The 20,244-nt window shown below is 44.4% G+C and overlaps 1 protein-coding gene across 1 annotated transcript in view; it reads right to left on the bottom strand.

Annotated features, from left to right (window-relative positions):
- The window catches only part of ZNF414 (zinc finger protein 414), a 63,591-nt gene that overhangs the window by 20,631 nt on the left and 22,716 nt on the right, over positions 1-20,244 (bottom strand). The window contains 1 exon segment of the mRNA XM_073544203.1: positions 7,107-7,618. Coding sequence (XP_073400304.1) covers positions 7,107-7,618 — 512 coding nt within the window.

Genomic DNA, 20,244 nt, shown 5'->3' with positions numbered 1-20,244 from the left:
GTATAGGTACAGTGGAGTACAGAAAAAGGGGGCACTTGGATTTGGGAGAGCAGAATTCACTGGATTTTGAGGGAGCCATGACGCTTTTCCAGAGTCTTTGTTCTACCATTAACGTGGGAACCCCCTATAGTTTCAGTGACAAATGACAGACCCGAGTGGAGGCTGGTCTGTCATTAGTTTGTAGTGATAACATTTTGGGGTACAGTCAATTTTTTGATTGCTTCCAGAATAAGGTTCAGTTCACGTTCTTGTTTTCTACTCTGAGCACTTACCTCGAGAGTTTCCGTGTATATCCCACAAAAATGATTCAGACGACACCAACACAACCACCCACCATAATGAGGCAGATGGAGACCATTCGTACTCTGTTTGGCGTCTGCTGCTTTGGTATCCATCTTTTTAGGCATGCATAGATCTGTGGTCGTCCATACTGGTGCGTTAATAAGACCCCTAAAATGATGGGACACCTGCTTCAACACAGACAAGTCCAAAGTAATTCCATCTGCCCCATAAGTGAATGGTTCCATCCAGGGTTTTGTCTGAATCGCGGTTTTGGGAATTTACACGGAAACGCCGATGTAAGCACTCAGCAGAGAGAGCAGGATAAATGTGAGCTGAGCATTATTCAATTTTCGGGAGGTAGAATGAACAAATAGGAGTACAAGAGTAGAAGAGTAGTTCTTATTTTTATTTTTGTGCGGTTCACCGTGCAATATAAGTGATGAGGCGGATTAATTCTTTGGGTCGGCGCGATTACAGCGATACCAAGTTTATGGTTTTTTTTTTAGGTTTTTCTGCTCACAGTAAAAATGCTTTTTTTAAAAAAAAAAAAATAAAAAATTAAAAGTAGGTTTTTTGTCCCCATATTAGATGCAACTTGCAGATTTTTTTGGTGCTATTTTGGAGTACATAATATTTTTTGATCGCTTTTTATTCAGATTTTTCAGAAACAGAATGAACAAAACCCAGCAATTCAGTTATTGTTTTTATTTCATTTTTTTTGCGCTGTTCACCTTGCGGTAAAAGTGATCCAACCGATTTGCTCGTCAGGTTGGTACTATTACAGCGATACCAGATTTATATATTTTTTAATCTTTGTTCTTTACAGACTAAAAACAATATTTTACAAAAATGAATTTGTTTTTTGCATCATCATATTCTGAGAGCGTTAACTTTTTTATTAATTTTTTTGCAGAATAAGCCGTATTAGGGCTTGTTTTGTTTTTTTTGCGGGACAGTTTGGAGTTTTCAATTATTCTACTTTTTTATTTTTACACTGGACTTTTTGATCGCTTTATTCACTTTTTTGCGAGTAAGTATGGTGAAAAAAAATGACACTTTAGGCATGTTTATTTTTTTTACAGCGTTCGCCAAACAAAATAACTAACGAGCCAGTTTTGCAGAGCAGGTTGTTCTGTATGCGGCTATACCATTTATGTGTACTTTTTTTTGTTGTATCAGAAACGCTGCGTTTTGAGTGGCGAAAATCATTTTCGCGATTTGTGTGCACATTGTGGTTTCTTTATATATTTTACTTTACGTTTTTTCACTTTAACTTAGTCCCATTGTGGGACATGTATATTTTTCAGTTTGATCACTTGTCTCACACACTGCTGTACTCATGCTGGATCTCACAGGCCACCGTACCCTGGGGTCATCACATGACCTCATGGTAACATGGTAAACATCGGGACCCACGATTCTCATCGCGGGGGTCCGATGGTTACTAAGGGGGTCTTGTGACCCACTTGCAACAACTTAAATACCGCTGTAGCGATTGACAGTGGTATTTAAAGGGTTAATTGGCCCCGATCAGACGCAAAACTGGTCGGTCTGATACTGTAGGGTGTGAGCTGTCATGCACAACTGACACCCGTGGGAATAGTGACCGCTCGGCGGCTCTATTCCCAATCGCCATTTTAAAAAAATGGCGATTAGGGAATAAGTACCCTTAATGACCGATATTTTAATGCGTATCGGCAGTAGTTAAGGGGTTAAAACGCCTTCCCACTTGCTTGTTTTCCCCCTTCAATCTCCACCTCCTCTTTGATTGACAGCTCTGGCGTCATAGAACCAAAGAAAAGGTGGATAGAGATGCAAAACAAGCAGGTAGGAAGGTGTATTTAAATGACGGGCCATGCCATAATGCACCGAATGTCTGTATGTGGTTTGCACAGTCATTCTGTGCCAACAAAGTCACTAACTTCTTGGGTGACGGAGCACAATCGGGGTTTTTTGTTTTGCCAGCTTTATCCTAATTGTATTGTTTTCTACAATTATAGAAGTTCCAAAATGTTATTTAAAAAATTGTGTAAAATTAGTAATTGGGAACATTTTAATTTTGCTGAATTTCAAAAGTTTTAGTTTAACCCTTTTAACAATAAGGTATCCTCCTTAAACCCCCATCAAAAAGCTGTAATCTGTATGTAAACCAGATAAATATTCAATATTCCTGAAGTGCCATCACAGAGAAAATGAAGGATTTCACAAGGCTTATTCAAAGAAACTGACTCAAACGCTGGACTATACAGGTCCTTAAAGGGAACTGGTCACCTTGGAATACACTATTTACCTGCAGATACACACGTGGTCAAAATTGATGGTACAACTTGTTTAATGACAGAAAAACCCACAATGGTCATAGAAATAACTTGAATCTGACAAAAGTAATAATAAATAAAAAAATCTATGAAAATGAACAAATGAAAGCCAGACATTGCTTTTTAACCATGCTTCCACAGAATTTAAAAAAAAATAAAACTCATGAAATAGGCCTGGACAGAAATGATGGTACCCTTGAAAATAATGTGACAAAAGGTACATGTTAAATCAAGGTGCGTCCACTGATTAGCCTCACAGTTGTCTACAATCTTGGAATCAGTGAGTGGGCCTGTATAGAGGGCTACAGATACTCACTGTGCTGTTTGGTGACATGGTGTGCCTCACACTCAACATGGACCAGAGGAAGCGAAGGAAAGGGTTGTCTCAGGAGCAGGGCTGTGGAGTCGGAGTCGTGGAGTCGGAGTCGGTGCTCATTTTGGTGGAGTCGGAGTCGGAGTTGGAGTCGGTATAAAATGGACCGACTCCTAAAATATATAATAAATTGGGTACAGTAATTCAATGGAGGATGTGCTGAATATTTTTTCATAGGAGTTTGGGAAAGTTATGAAATGTCCTATAAATGGCTGTTCTATTCCTGATCTAAGGCTACATTCACACACAGCGTTTTTCCTGTGTTTTTTGAGGATACGTTTTTCAGCTGCAAAAGCTGATCATCTTTTTAAAAAACTGCATCACCTGAAAGGTTTTTGAGCTCATAGATAATGTTTTCAATAGCAAAAGCAGATTAGAAATCTGCTCTATCCATTTATCCATATCTGTCTATCCATATCGTATCTGTACCAAAAAGAATGAAAACCGGGTAGTACACCAATATATATTCTGTTCTATCTAAATATCTTGATTATTGGATCATAAAAATGATTAAATGTCTGAGGTTCACATTGTACTACAATAAATTTTTCACTTAAATATAAGCAATATGTGTGGGAGTCGGTGTCGTGGAGTCGGAGTTGGAGTCGGTGTAAGGGAAATTGAGGAGTCGGAGTCGGAGTCACAGGTTTGGCTTAACGACTCCACAGCCCTGCTCAGGAGATTAGAAAGAAAATGATTAACATGTTTGTCTAAGGTAAAAGTTATAAGACCAGCTCCAAGCAGCTTGTTGTTCCTGTGACTACAGTTGCACATATTATTCAGAAATTTAAGCTCCATGGGACTATAGCCAACCTCCCTGGATGTGGCCGGAGGAGGAAAAATTGATGACAAATCAAAGAGACCGATAATACGAATGGTAACAAAAGAGCCCAGAAAAACTTCTAAACAGATTAAAGGTGAACTTCAAGCTCAAGGAACATCAGTGTCAGATCGCACCATCTGACGTATGAACCAAAGTGGACTTCATGGGAGATGACCAAGGACAACACCATTGTTGAAAAAAATCATAAAAAAGTAAGACTTTAATTTGCCAAACTACATGTTGAAAAGCCACAAAGCTTCTGGGAGAATGACCTATGGACAGATGAGACAAAAATGGAACTTTTTGGCAAGGCACATCAGCTATGTTCACAGACAGAAAAATGAAGCATACCAAGAAAAGAACACTGTCCCTACTGTGAAACATGGAGGAGGCTCTGTTATGTTCTGGGGCTGCTTTGCTGCATCTGGCACAGGGCGTCTAGAATTTGTGCAGGGTACAATAAAATCTCAAGACTATCAAGGGATTCTAGAGAGAGAAATGTGCTGCCCAGTGTCAGAAAGCTTGGTCTCAGTTGCAGGTCATGGGTCTTGCAATAGGATAATGACCCAAAACACACAGCTAAAAACACCCAAGTATGGCTAAGAGGAAAACATTGGACTTTTCTGAAGTGGCCTTCTATGAGCCCTGACCTAAATCCTATTGAGAATCTTTGGAAAGAGCTGAAACATGCAGTCTGGAAAAGGCAACCTTCGAACACGAGACAACTGTTGCAGTTTGCTCTTGACAATTGGGCCAAAATACCTGTTGAGAGGTGCAGAAGTCTCAATGACAGTTACAGGAATTATTTGATTGCAGTGATTGCCTCAAAAGATTGTGCAACAAAATATTAAGTTAAGGCTACCCTCATTTCTGTCCAGGCCTATTTCATGAGTTTTATTTTTACAAAAATTCTGTGGAAACATGGTTGATAAGCAATGTCTGATTTTCATTTGTTCATTTTCATAGACTTTTGATTTATCATTACTGTTGTCAGACTCAATTTATTTCTGTCACCATTGTGGGTGTTTCTGTCATTAAACAAGGGTTACCAACAATTTTGACCACATGTGTTTGTGGTTAATCTGTAGGCAGTGTTACAATGCTGCCTCGCCACCTTACTGAAAATGTGGCTACTGAGTAGAAATTAAGTTATTTCCTCTAGTGAGCCTGGCATTTTGACAGCTCATGGCACGAGCTAACAACGTCCTAGACCTAGATTGTGCTTACTAGTGAGAGGTGCTGTTACCAATGACTGTAGCTGTTCCCTGCACCTCCCTTATGACTGAAAGCAAGTGTATACTGGGAGGAAAGAAGTTCATTTTCTCCTAGTAGCTGCACTTTCAGCAAGGCTGCTAAGCAGCATTGTAAGTCTATTAACCTGCAGTTAACAGGGGCATAACGACTGCGGTAGTAGAGGTATAAAACGGGTCCATGCAGGTGGGAGCCTGCAGTGCTGACACCAGCAGAAACTTCAACTGAATGTGTGTCCGAGGACGCACATCCAGTTGAAGTGTATTGTAGTGAACAGATCCATCTGGTCCAAGCGTGGCAATACATGCTGCCGGCCAATCATAGGCCACCACTGACATCAGGGTGCACATGACTGGAGGCACATGGCAGTGACATCATGTGCTTCAGTCGCTTGCACGCTTAAGTCATGGGCTCTGGAGGTCTATGGGGAGTGCATTATACTTCGGCTATGAAGCCCCATGACTTCTATGTACACCCCTAGTGAGTTATAATGGTTTATTTTTTTCTATACATTATAGAAGAGCGACAGAATAGGGAACATATACCTGTATGGGAACCAGAATAAGTGACATATATACCAAGTTGAGGGATATATTTATCAGGATGAGGTACATATATATCAGGATATAGATATAATTTTTTTTCCCCGGATGAGGACGGGGTCTTAGTCCAAATCTTGCACAGGGGCCTATAAGACTCTAGTTATGCCCCTGGCAGGTAAATAGCATTTTCCAAGATGACAGGTTCCCCTTTAACAGACCCAGAAAGATGCTCTTCTAACTCAATTCCACTCTGGTCAAAAGAGGAGGTTCCTGAATAGAGAACTCCTCCATAAACTCAGAAATTTGTAATAGGGTTTACAAAAATAGCTACCCTTTTAAAGAAGACCATTTAAGTTTATTATGCCTTCACTAGGTCATTTTATAGACAAATTATAACAGTTAATGTATATTGCTAGAACTCTGGGGGTCTCACTGTGGTCTTCTTTCGATTCTTCTGATTGGAGTTTTACTACATCATAAAGAACATATGTGTAAGGGCCTTCAGATGTGCTCAGTTATGATACATGACTTGGAGTTAAAGGACCTTGAAACATTTCCGCACCATAACTGCAGTGTGGAGCTCCTTGGAAACTATTTTTACCAAATTGTTTTAAATTCAAAAACCAATATTTTTGAGATACTTGTACAAAAATAGTGGCTGAGCCCACTGATATTGGGAAAAGCTTGGACACATTGAAGTTTTACATATCCGACAATTTGTTAACCCAGCAGATTACACTTAACCCCATACAATTTGGAGAGGGACTGAGGACGAACATCTGTCAACAAAACATGTGTTTGGGCAATGGCTATCTAAGGTGTATGGCCACTCTTAAGGTACTGTGGCACAACAATCTTTTCACTTATGTGTATACAGATCATTTTGAAGACGTGGTCACGTTTTAAAGTTGGGTCAGACAGGAGAGCTACCTGGGACAAACATGAGGCAAACATAAAACAGATCAACTGAATTACATCATAAAAAGGTGTAGATCACTAAATTTGGTGACAAAACATTCACAAAATATATTTACATCATTGTCTCTCTCAATTTGTCAGTGTTCTTCTCTTTTGTAAGCCTTACTCACAATAGGCATATCGCAAAATACATGCCTCAGTAGAACAAATCATATAGAAATCAGAGAAGCAGCAGGTAATATTTAGACTGAGCTTTCAATTCTTTAAAGAATTTTTATGTTTCTGATTCAACAACCTGTCCACAATTGTTTTCAAAAGTAGCATTAACATCACAATTAAAAAGAACTACAATACTAAAATACAGTAAAAAAATGAAGGCCATACTAAAATACAAGATAGCTTACACATGTAAGGTCATTATGCCTCACCTATTACCCATGCATGAAAAAAAAAAAAAGATATTAAACTCATAACTAAACATATGAGGCTCTGAATGTAATCTGGTTACCTTATAACTGCCATCATTATATTTCATACTATGTAAAAAAAACTAATTCACATTTCAATACATTGTAACCATCATAAACTTTCTGCCTGACCTTGGTTCTTTTTCCACATGGCATTAGAAGCAGGCAGGCTTTGGTTCCCCAGGAACGGTTTAAGTTTTTGAGACATGGAGGACTGCGGTGAGTTGTAGCTTGATGGATTCATGTAGGGCAGATAGGAACTGGCAGCACTGGTTTGGGATGTGCCTGACACCCTTCCTCCAAATAGGTTTGGGTCAAAAGTAGAAAATGAGTTAGAAGCTTTAGACGCCAACTTGCTCATTGAGGCAAGATGTCCACCAGGAAGAGTAGAAGTTGAAGCTACTGCTGCCATAGATGTTGTAGGAATATCATCAGCCATTGGAAGAGGAGTGTCCTTTTTAATACACTGGATGACACTTGTTTGACGACTCACTGGTCCTGCCGGGGTTGCCGAATCAGAATCAGAAGACGCAGGAAAGGATGTGGTACTTTGTGAGACTGAGCGTGCAGCGTTGTCAGAACACACATGGAGATGTTTAAATAGGGATCGGTGAGTACGAAAATGCTGCATACAGTTTTCACATCTATCGAAAATTAATGAGAAAAGCAGAGAGTTAACGGGTATTCCCATCTGCAAGATCCTATCCCAAAATGTAGTAGGTGTAATAATATTATTCGCAAATACCTCCAATTAGAAATGTAGTATAGTTTATCCGATACGACCACTAGCAACTAGATAACGGTCACTATATCAGTGGTCCTATCCTTGGCAACCCAAGGTCCTGCAGCAATGAACAAGAAAAGGCTTTCCTTTTGTAAGAAATATCAAGATTGGACATCTGAAAAGTGGAAGAAAGTGATGTTTAGGGATGAGAACACCTTCAGATTGGTCAGGGGAGGATCAAAGATTGTGTGGTCCAAGTACCACGTCACGGTATGACCCAAAATAGACGGTTAAGACTGTTAAACACCCTGAAAGTGTGATGGTGTGGGGTGCATTCAGTGGAAGTATGGGTAAGTTTGTACTTCATTCTCAAGAATGCAAGTATAAAAGTAAGCAGTTATATAAACCCCTTCTCAACCTATGATGTACAGTTAGGTCCGTATATATTTGGACAGAGACAACATTTTTCTAGTTTTGGTTCTAGACATTACCACAGTGAATTTTAAACAAAACAATTCAGATGCAGTTGAGGGTATCCACATTAAAATTGGAAGAAGGGTTTAGGAGTTTCAGCTCCTTAACATGTGCCACCCTGTTTTTAACGGGACCAAAAGTAATTGGACAGATTAAATAATTGTAAATAAAATGTTCATTTCTAGTACTTGGCTGAAAACCCTTTGTTGGCAATGACTGCCTGAAGTCTTGAACATCACCAGACGCTGTGTTTCCTCCTTTTTGATGCTCTGCCAGGCCTTCACTGCGGTGGTTTTCAGTTGCTGTTTGTTGTGGGCCTTTCTGTCTGAAGTTTAGTCTTTAACAAGTGAAATGCATGCTCAATTGGGTTGAGATCAGGTGACTGACTTGGCCATTCAAGAATATTCCACTTCTTTGCTTTAATAAACTCCTGGGTTGCTTTGGCTTTATGTTTTGGGTCATTGTCCATCTGTAGCATGAAACGACGACCAATCAGTTTGGCTGCATTTGGCTGGATCTGAGCACACAGTATGGCTCTGAATACCTCAGAATTCATTCGGCTGCTTCTGTCCTGTGTCACATCATCAATAAACACTAGTGACCCAGTGCCACTGGCAGCCATGCATGCCCAAGCCATCACACTGCCTCCGCCGTGTTTTACAGATGATGTGGTATGCTTTGGATCATGAGCTGTACCACGCCTTCGCCATACTTTTCTCTTTCCATCATTCTGGTAGAGGTTGATCTTGCTTTCATTTGTCCAAAGAATGTTCTTCCAGAACTGTGCTGGCTTTTTAAGATGTTTTTTAGCAAAGTCCAGTCTAGCCTTTTTATTCTTGATGCTTATGAGTAGCTTGCACCTTGCAATGAACCCTCTGTATTTACTTTCATGCAGTCATCTCTTTATGGTAGATTTGGATATTGATACGCCTACCTCCTGGAGAGTGTTGTTCACTTGGTTGGCTGTTGTGAAGTGGTTTCTCTTCACCATGGAGATTATTCTGCGATCATCCACCACTGTTGTCTTCAGTGGACGCCCAGGTCTTTTTGCATTGATGAGTTCACCAGTGCTTTCTTTCTCAGGATGTACCAAACTGTAGATTTTGCCACTCCTAATGTTGTAGCAATTTCTCAGATGGGTTTTTTCTGTTTTTGCAGCTTAAGGATTGCTTGTTTCACCTGCATGGAGAGCTCCTTTGACTGCTTGTTTCCTTCACAGCAAAACCTTCCAAATGCAAGAACCACACCTCAAATCAACTCCAGGTCTTTATCTGCTTAATTGAGAATGACATAAAGGGATTGCCCACACCTGTCCATGAAATAGCCTTGGAGTCAATTGTCCAATTACATTTGGTCCCTTTAAAAACAGGGTGGCACATGTTAAGGAGCTGAAACTCCTAAACCCTTCATCCAATTTTAATGTGGATACCCTCAAATGAAAGCTGAAAGTCTGAACTTCAACTGCATCTGAATTGTTTTGTTTAAAATTCATTGTGGTAATGTCTAGAACCAAAATTAGAAAAATGTTGTCTCTATCCAAATACATATGGACCTAACTGTATATATAAGCCATAGGTTGTGTCCCTGCATTCCATGCACATGTTTTCTGGTACATAAACAGCTGACATGTACCCCTAACAGTCGCAGGTGGAAGTGTAATCCACCTGAGGCTGTTAAGCTGTTAGATGCCGCTGTCACTCTCATACAGTGGTATTTAACATGGACACACTGGAAGTGCATCACAAATCCCGTCTATTGGCGCCACTGTCAAATGATCGCAGGGCGCCGATGAGTTGGAATGACAATCTGGGGTCAATGCGGTTGTCACTGCCACGCTGCTATGAGCACTGCCCAGGGGCCGGCACTCATAGCAGACGATCAATTCTGCTACACGCAGCATGGCTGAAGCCCTACTGTGTGTAGCCCACAAGATCGGTGTATCACATGTTCAATTCTTCTAAAGGCCCCGTTACACATAACGATGTCCCAGCGATCCCACCAACGATCCGACATGGATGGGATCGCTGGGACATCGTTAGGCAGCCCTTCCAGCGATCAGGACCAGCGAGCAAGCTGGTATCCAACGTAAACATCGGGTTTCTAAGAGCCGCGCTGCTATTAGAAACCTGATGTTTACGTTGGATACCAGCGTGCAGCGTCGCTGATCGCTGGCTCCCGCTGCCACACGCAGCGATGCGTGCTGGGCAGCGGGAGACTAGCGATGAAAAAACGGCCCAGGATGATCCAGCACGATCAGCGATACCCGGCGGGGGGGCGGTCGCTGGTGGATGTCACACACAGCAATATCACTGGAGAGATCGCTGATGTGTCACAAAATCAGCGATATCGCTGTGTGTAACGAGGCCTTAAGAAGACTAGAAAAAAAAAAGGGTTTAAAAATATACAGTTGGGGAAATAAGTATTTGATCCCTTTGCAGATTTTGTAAGTTTGCCCACTGACAAAGACATGAACAGTCTATAATTTTAAGGGTAGGTTAATTTTAACATTGTGAGATAGAATATCAAAAATAAAATCCAGAAAAATCACACTGTATAAATTATATAAATTTATTTGCATTTTGCAGTGAGAAATAAGTACTTGATCCCTCTGGCAAACAAGACTTAATACTTGGTGGCAAAACTCTTGTTGGCAAGCACAGCAGTCAGACGTTTTTTGTAGTTGATGAGGTTTGTGCACACGTCAGGAGGAATTTTGGTCCACTCCTCTTTGCAGATCATTTCTAAATCATTAAGATTTTGAGGCTGTCGCTTGGCAACTCGGAGCTTCAACTCCCTCCATAAGTTTTCTATGGGATTAAGGTTTGGAGACTGGCTAGGCCACTCCGTGACCTTAATGTGCTTCTTTTTGAGCCACTCCTTTGTTGCCTTGGCTGTATGCTTTGGGTCATTGTCTTGCTGGAAGACCCAGCCACAACTTATTTTTAATGTCCTGGAGGAATGAAGGAGGTTGTCACTCAGGATTTTGCAGTACATGGTTTCATACATTCTCCCACTGATGTGGAGACGTAGTCCTGTGCCCTTAGCAGAGAAACTCCCCAACAACATGTTTCCACCTCCATGCTTGACAGTGGGGACAGTGTTCTTTGGGTCACAGGCAGCATTTCTCTTCCTCCAAACGCGGCGAGTTGAGGTAATACCAAAGACCTCAATTTTTGTCTCATCTGACCACAGGACCTTCTCCCAATCACTCACAGAATCATTCAGGTGTTCATTGGCAAACTTCAGATGGGTCTGCACATGTGCCTTCATGAGCAGGGGGAACTTGCAGGCACTGCAGGATTTTAAACCTTTACGGTGTTATGTGTTAACAATGGTTTTCTTGGTGACTGTGGTCCCAGCTGCCATGAGATCATTAACAAGATCCCCCTGTGTAGTTTTAGGCTGATCTCTCACTTTCCTTATGATCAAGGAAACCCCATGAGGTGAGATTTTGCATGGTGCTCCAAATTGATGTCAATTGACAGTCATTTTGTATTTCTTCCATTTTCTTACTATTGCACCAACAGTTGTCTCCGTCTCACCCAGCGCCTTACTTATGGCTTTGTAGCCAATTCCAGCTTTGTGCAGGTCTATGATCTTGTCCCTGACATCCTTAGAAAGCTCTTTGGTCTTGCCCATTTTATAGAGGTTAGAGTCTGACTGATTAATTGAGTCTGTGGACAGGAGTCTTTTATAAGTGTGACTATGTAAGACAGAGGTCTTTCATGTAGGTAACGAGTTGATTAGGAGCGGCTAACTCGTCTGCAGAACTCTTAATGGTTGGTAAGGGGATCAAATACTTATTTCTCTCTGCAAAATGCAAATAAATTTATATAATTTATACAATGTTTTTCTGAATTTTATTTTTGATATTCTCATTGTTAGAATTAACCTAACTTTAAAATTATAGACTGTTCAAGTCTGTCAGTGGGCAAACTTACAAAAATCAGCAAGGGATCAAATACTTATTTCCCCCACCGTGTACATATATATAAAAAATAAAAATATAAAAAAGTTCTAATCACTGCCCTCTTGCTACATTCAAAATAATAAAAAAAAAAAAATTTAAAAATACACATTTGGCATCATTGTGTTCAGAAACGTCTGATCTATCAAAATATAAGAAGAATCAGATCGGTAAGCGGCGTAATGACAAAAAAAAATCCCAAACGCCAGAAATACTTATTTTGGTCACCACAACAAAATACAATAACAGGCGATCAAAATATCGTATCTTCCCCAAAATAGTATCAATAAAAACATCAGCTCGGCACACAAAAGGCCTCCGAAAAATGGAGACGCTACAGGTATCCGAAAATGTCGCTTTTTTAATACAAAACTTTGGATTTCTTCTTCACCACATACCGTATATACATGTGTATAAGCCGATCCGAGTATAAGCAGAGACCCCCTAATTTTGCCACAAAAACCTGGGAAAACTTATTGACTCGAGTATAAGCCGAGGGTGGTGCTGCACAAGGGTTCATGGTGGTCCAAAACGATGCTCCATAGATAAATACTCCCCATAAAATGCTGCACAAGGGTTAGTGGTGGCCCAAGAAGATGCTCCATAAATAAATACCCCCCATATATTGCTGCTATAAAAAAAAAAAAAAAAAAATAATAATGACATACTCACCTCTCATCGCTGGGAGCCAGGTGCCGGTGTCCTGAGCAGGCAGGGGCAGGTGTCGCCGCTGGCTCAGGCCCCCGGCACTGACGTCATCGTGCCTTCTGACCTGAACGTCAGTCAGAGGACGCGGAGGACAGAGCGGCGCCTGGCGGTGGAACGGAGACAAGTGAATATTGCACTGCTCCCCGTCCTCCCAAGTCATACTCACCCCCTCCTGGCGCACGATCTCTTCAGCCCTCCTGCTTCTTCCATAGTCCCGGCGGCAGCTCTTCCAGGTTTCTGCGGTCACGTGGTACCACTCGCACGAATATGCACATATTCATGACTTTAATGAGCGGTACTACGAGACCGCTGAACACATGCGCCGAGACCATGAAAGAAGCAGGGGGGCTGCAGAGACGAGCCAGGAGGGGGTGAGTATGATCAATGACACCCGCGCTCCCCCTCCCCCGCCGACCCCCGGTATATGACTCGCGTATAAGCCGAGAGGGGGACTTTCAGCCCCAAAAAATACGCGCGTACATACGGTAAATAAAAATAATCTATACATGTTGTGTATCTGCGAACTCGTAATGACCTGGAGAGTCATAACCTCGTGATGGGGTTAATGTTTTGGAAGAACATTTGTTTAATTTTTTGGGTCATTCATCAGTGTGATTACTTTATGCATGATTGAGACCCTACATATATGATAATGCCCAGTATCAGAGAACGAGACAAGGCGGTGACCATGGTCCAAAAACGCCTTGTGCATGGATTACCACTCCATATGCTAATCTTAAAAAGGAGAAAACGGAGTAACGGATACAAAATATATGCAAAAGTATAAATTTTATTAATACTCACATCAAGTGCTGACAAGTATACAAGTTGACTAAAATAGGGGGGATAAGCCCCAATGATACAACAATCAGGACAGACAAGGACAGGGTAAATAAAATGATACCAGTGCTCGAAATCTACATGGCACAACGTTCAGTCAGCCCATGGGCATTGCACATAACAGACATGTGTCTAATGGTAAAAGATAGTCAAATATGGCATACTCAATTAAATGTGTATTGTACATAGTTGTACATGTCTAGAGCGAAAAAAAAAAAAAAACCATCCAGAGGGGTCAATGTGCAAGTCCAATGGACACTGAACATAAATGAATCAATGACATGTGGAAGGATTCTTACATAGTAAATAACATATGTATCAGCATATCAAAACTGCGCAATTGTGCCAGAGAGAACCCGGGAGACGACCCACCCAGCGGTCCAAATGACCGAAGTGTGGAAACAAGTAAAGGCAGGCTGCTTACCGGGGAGCAGAGGAGGTGAAGGCCCATGCAACGACACCCGACGTACGTTTCGCGCCCGCCACAGGCGCTTTATCAAGACTTTATCCCTTGATAAAGCGCCTGTGGCGGGCGCGAAACGTACGTCGGGTGTCGTTGCATGGGCCTTCACCTCCTCTGCTCCCCGGTAAGCAGCCTGCCTTTACTTGTTTCCACACTTCGGTCATTTGGACCGCTGGGCGGGTCGTCTCCCGGGTTCTCTCTGGCACAATTGCGCAGTTTTGATATGCTGATACATATGTTATTTACTATGTAAGAATCCTTCCACATGTCATTGATTCATTTATGTTCAGTGTCCATTGGACTTGCACATTGACCCCTCTGGATGGTTTTTTTTTTTTCTCTCGCTCTAGACATGTACAACTATGTACAATACACATTTAATTGAGTATGCCATATTTGACTATCTTTTACCATTAGACACATGTCTGTTATGTGCAATGCCCATGGGCTGACTGAACGTTGTGCCATGTAGATTTCGAGCACTGGTATCATTTTATTTACCCTGTCCTTGTCTGTCCTGATTGTTGTATCATTGGGGCTTATCCCCCCTATTTTAGTCAACTTGTATACTTGTCAGCACTTGATGTGAGTATTAATAAAATTTATACTTTTGCATATATTTTGTATCCGTTACTCCGTTTTCTCCTTTTTATGATTGAGACCCTGCAAACAAAACCAAGGTCGTGACATTTCTCAATGACCACAGTATTAACATTTTAGAGAGGCCAGGTAATTCCCTTGACCTTAACCCCATAGATCAGGGGCGGCCAATTAATTTTCTCAAGGGGCCACATGAGAAACTGGCACTACTGTGGAGGGTCGAACCAGTCGGCTGAACTTAAAGGGGCGGTCCGAAACCAAAGATGAATTTTGTACTAAATGTATGTCTATTCAGTGTAATAATCTAATCTTGTCTAATAGACTTCAATGAAAAACTGCCTAACGTACTCTCTACATTCTGACTTCCTATCTTTTTTTTTTTCTTAACGTCTCATGACATTTTGCTTGAAATTCACCAATGCATGCTGGGATACTCGAATTAGCTGTCATCAGGGGGCAGAAGCTGCGGTCACTGCCGCAGCCTCTGCGCCCTCACTGAAATTAGGCGCCTGTGATGTCTGTTTTGGAGGCTCGGCTAGTCCTGCTCACCCGATAATGCGTCTGTTGTAAATTCTGACGCACACTCAGTATGAACTCCCTGTGCTATACTCCTTTGAATGGATAGTGACAGTGCGCTCCATTGCTGGCTCTAAGGAAAAGAGATGACCCGACAGGGACCAATCCAGTCTCTGAAACAGGGGAAAGCATCTGTGGCAGTGACCGCAGCTTCTGCCCCCTAATGATGTCCCGTGTGAGTATCTCAAAATGCACTGGGATTCTCAAACAAATGTCATTGGAAGTAAAAAAAAAAAAAATCAGACAGGAAGTTAGAGTAGAGAGGGAGTGGTAAAATTTTGTAATTGAAATATATTAGAAAAGTGATTAGATTATTGAATTTAGCATGAAAGTCACCTTTGGTTTCAGATCATTCTTTAATTCTGCATAATATTAATTTTATCACTTTATAAAAAGCAGATGCTTATGTGATGAAGTTTACACGAGCGTATAAAAAAAAAATCATGATTTTCATCAAGAAAAACGATTTTCCATCTATATTGCCATCCATATGGCATTCATTTTTATACATCAGAAGTGAATAAAATTTAAAAGAAGAAATACAGTGTCCGTGTTAGTAATGGAAATGTAATTGGAGAAATCGGATACTATACAGATGATTCATATGACAACCAATTTTTTTATTTTTGCACACCCATAGACTTCAACAGGCAAGTCGGATCCGAAATACAGAAGAGACCGGTGGATGCTGTGACATTTCTCACACAGACACTTTCTGACTGTAATCTGGATAGCTCCATGATAGAGTTGAGCGACTTTGGTCGGATCGGGTTTCATGAAACAAAATTTGTTTCAGATGAAACTGGTCCGACTAGGGCAAAAAAAGTCGGAGTTTCGTCCGAAACCCGACCCCAATGTAAGTCAATGGGGAATAAAAGTCGGCATTGAGTGGATGAATGTCATCCGCTCAATGCCGACTTTTATTTCCCATTGACTTGCATTGGCAGTGGCGGATTATAATGAGGTCAATTTGGGCAGTTGCCCCGGGCCCAGTGGGGTTAAGGGGCCCACAGCCCAGGCCAGTAAATTGCCCCATTACAATCCGCCACCGCGCAGGGCCGGATTAAAGGCAGGGCAGGCGGGGCTTCAGCCCCGGGGCCCCCACCACAAGAGCTTCTAAGGGGGCCCCCACCACATTCCTGCTGGCTGCTGCAATGGCACTCCATCTTCTCCCCACCTAAAAGTGAGTGACCGTGGGGGCGGCATTATGTGCTCTGCTACCAGCAGCATCTACAAGTAGCGTGAACGCTGATGCTGCTGGTAGTGTGCAAAGGCTTGTGATGAGATCACAGGAGGTAAGGTGTCAGGGCCTGCGATCATGTGACCCCTGTCTCCTCCCCTCCTGTGACCTCATCACAGGTCCTGTGCACACAGCACAGAGCACTGAGAGCAGCCATGTATGTGGAGTGCGGCTCTGCGGGTGGAGGTCGGTGCTGGAGGCCCCATTATTCTCTATGTGGAGTGGGGCTCTGCGGGTGGAGGTCGGTGCTGGAGGCTCCATTATTCTCTATGTGGAGTGCGGCTCTGCGGGTGGAGGTCAGTGCTGGAGGCCCCATTATTCTCTATGTGGAGTGCGGCTCTGCGGGTGGAGGTCGGTGCTGGAGGCTCCATTATTCTCTATGTGGAGTGCGGCTCTGCGGGTGGAGGTCGGTGCTGGAGGCTCCATTATTCTCTATGTGGAGTGCGGCTCTGCGGGTGGAGGTAGGTGCTGGAGGCTCCATTATTCTCTATGTGGAGTGCGGCTCTGCGGGTGGAGGTCGGTGCCGGAGGCTCCATTATTCTCTATGTGGAGTGCGGGTGGAGGTAGGTGCTGGAGGCCCCATTATTCTCTATGTGGAGTGCGGCTCTGCGGATGGAGGTCGGTGTCGGAGGCCCCATTATTCTCTATGTGGAGTGCGGCTCTGCGGGTGGAGGTAGGTGCTGGAGGCCCCATTATTCTCTATGTGGAGTGCGGCTCTGCGGGTGGAGGTCGGTGTCGGAGGCCCCATTATTCTCCATGTGGAGTGCAGCTCTGCGGGTGGAGGTAGGTGCTGGAGGCCCCATTATTCTCTATGTGGAGTGCGGCTCTGCGGGTGGAGGTCGGTGTCGGAGGCCCCATTATTCTCTATGTGGAGTGCGGCTCTGCGGGTGGAGGTCGGTGCTGGAGGCTCCATTATTCTCTATGTGGAGTGCGGGTGGAGGTAGGTGCTGGAGGCCCCATTATTCTCTATGTGGAGTGCGGCTCTGCGGATGGAGGTCGGTGTCGGAGGCCCCATTATTCTCTATGTGGAGTGCGGCTCTGCGGGTGGAGGTAGGTGCGGGAGGCCCCATTATTCTCTATGTGGAGTGCGGCTCTGCGGGTGGAGGTCGGTGCTGGAGGCTCCATTATTCTCCATGAGGAGTGCGGCTCTGTGGGTGGAGGTAGGTGCTGGAGGCCCCATTATTCTCTATGTGGAGTGCGGCTCTGCGGGTGGAGGTAGGTGCTGGAGGCCCCATTATTCTCTATGTGGAGTGTGGCTCTGCGGGTGGAGGTAGGTGCTGGAGGCCCCATTATTCTCTATGTGGAGTGCGGCTCTGCGGGTGGAGGTCGGTGCTGGAGGCCCCATTATTCTCTATGTGGAGTGCGGCTCTGCGGATGGAGGTAGGTGCTGGAGGCCCCATTATTCTCTATGTGGAGTGCGGCTCTGCGGGTGGAGGTAGGTGCTGGAGGCCCCATTATTCTCTATGTGGAGTGCGGCTCTGCGGATGGAGGTAGGTGCTGGAGGCCCCATTATTCTCTATGTGGAGTGTGGCTCTGCGGGTGGAGGTAGGTGCTGGAGGCCCCATTATTCTCTATGTGGAGTGCGGCTCTGCGGGTGGAGGTAGGTGCTGGAGGCCCCATTATTCTCTATGTGGAGTGCGGCTCTGCGGGTGGAGGTCGGTGCCGGAGGCTCCATTATTCTCTATGTGGAGTGCGGGTGGAGGTAGGTGCCGGAGGCTCCATTATTCTCTATGTGGAGTGCGGCTCTGCGGGTGGAGGTCGGTGCCGGAGGCTCCATTATTCTCTATGTGGAGTGCGGGTGGAGGTAGGTGCTGGAGGCCCCATTATTCTCTATGTGGAGTGCGGCTCTGCGGATGGAGGTCGGTGTCGGAGGCCCCATTATTCTCTATGTGGAGTGCGGCTCTGCGGGTGGAGGTAGGTGCTGGAGGCCCCATTATTCTCTATGTGGAGTGCGGCTCTGCGGGTGGAGGTCGGTGTCGGAGGCCCCATTATTCTCTATGTGGAGTGCGGCTCTGCGGGTGGAGGTAGGTGCTGGAGGCCCCATTATTCTCTATGTGGAGTGCGGCTCTGCGGGTGGAGGTCGGTGTCGGAGGCCCCATTATTCTCTATGTGGAGTGCGGCTCTGCGGGTGGAGGTCGGTGCTGGAGGCCCCATTATTCTCTATGTGGAGTGCGGCTCTGCGGGTGGAGGTCGGTGCTGGAGGCCCCATTATTCTCTATGTGGAGTGCGGCTCTGCGGGTGGAGGTCGGTGCTGGAGGCTCCATTATTCTCTATGTGGAGTGTGGCTCTGCGGGTGGAGGTAGGTGCCGGAGGCTCCATTATTCTCTATGTGGAGTGTGGCTCTGCGGGTGGAGGTAGGTGCCGGAGGCCCCATTATTCTCTATGTGGAGTGTGGCTCTGCGGGTGGAGGTAGGTGCTGGAGGCCCCATTATTCTCTATGTGGAGTGCGGCTCTGCGGGTGGAGGTAGGTGCTGGAGGCCCCATTATTCTCTACGTGGAGTGCGGCTCTGCGGGTGGAGGTCGGTGTCGGAGGCCCCATTATTCTCTATGTGGAGTGCGGCTCTGCGGGTGGAGGTCGGTGTCGGAGGCCCCATTATTCTCTATGTGGAGTGCGGCTCTGCGGGTGGAGGTCGGTGCTGGAGGCCCCATTATTCTCTATGTGGAGTGCGGCTCTGCGGGTGGAGGTCGGTGCTGGAGGCCCCATTATTCTCTATGTGGAGTGCGGCTCTGCGGGTGGAGGTCGGTGTCGGAGGCCCCATTATTCTCTATGTAGAGTGTGGCTCTACGATTCGTGACCCCCGTCACGTGACGAGGGGGGCCCACAGAGTCTGAACTGCTCCGGGCCCTGGCTACCCTTAATCCACCCCTGTGCATTGGGGTCGGGTTTCGGACGAAACGCCGACTTTTTTTGCCCTAGTCGGACCAGTTTCATCTGAAACAAATTTTGTTTCATGAAACCCGATCCGACCAAAGTCGCTCAACTCTACTCCATAACATTGCTTCTAGTGCTCTGTGTGAGGTCGGGTTTATTTTTTGTTCTACGGACAGCACTTGGACAAGTATTACAGTCGTGTGAACATAGCCTGACAATACTTGTTGCAATAAGGCTTATCGCAACAAGTAATAGCAGCTGATCAAGCAATTAATTGGGAACTTTGGAAAAAGTTATTCACCCACCTCTACTCCACGTACAGAGATCCACATCACATATGGGGCATGAGGCGACAGGCAGGAAGTGAGAAATTCTTACTGCAGTCTATGGAGTGGATGTGATAAGCCACAGATCACAAGGGGAGCACTATGGGGGACTTAACCCTTATCTCTCCTGCACTTGACATACAACAACACAAGCTGGGAGCAAAGAGGGAGGTAAGGGTTAACTCTCACATACAGAGGTGAGGAGGCAGCAGAGTACATGGTGGGGCAGAAGAGCAGTTTGGGGAGCACATGGAATGTCCCATCTGAAGACTGCATGTAGTGGACGTGTAGTGAACATAAACTACACCTCCACAACTTTCATTCAACAGTGTGAAAGGAGGCACCGCAGGTGCTGTGACCTAATCAGCACAGCAGACACATTATGCTGCCTCCCAGGTTGTATCTGGGCTCCTCTTAGAAGCTACTTGCCCATTATCTACAGCAGATAGGTGTTGTAGTCCCTGCTTCCCTCATCCTGCC

The sequence above is a fragment of the Dendrobates tinctorius genome, unplaced genomic scaffold (genome assembly GCF_039654945.1).
Source record: "Dendrobates tinctorius isolate UK_male_01 unplaced genomic scaffold, ASM3965494v1 ptg000011l, whole genome shotgun sequence".
Lineage (NCBI taxonomy): Eukaryota > Metazoa > Chordata > Amphibia > Anura > Dendrobatidae > Dendrobates > Dendrobates tinctorius.
The sequence above is the reverse complement of the archived record's forward strand: the minus strand, read 5'-3'. Positions and strand labels throughout refer to the sequence as shown.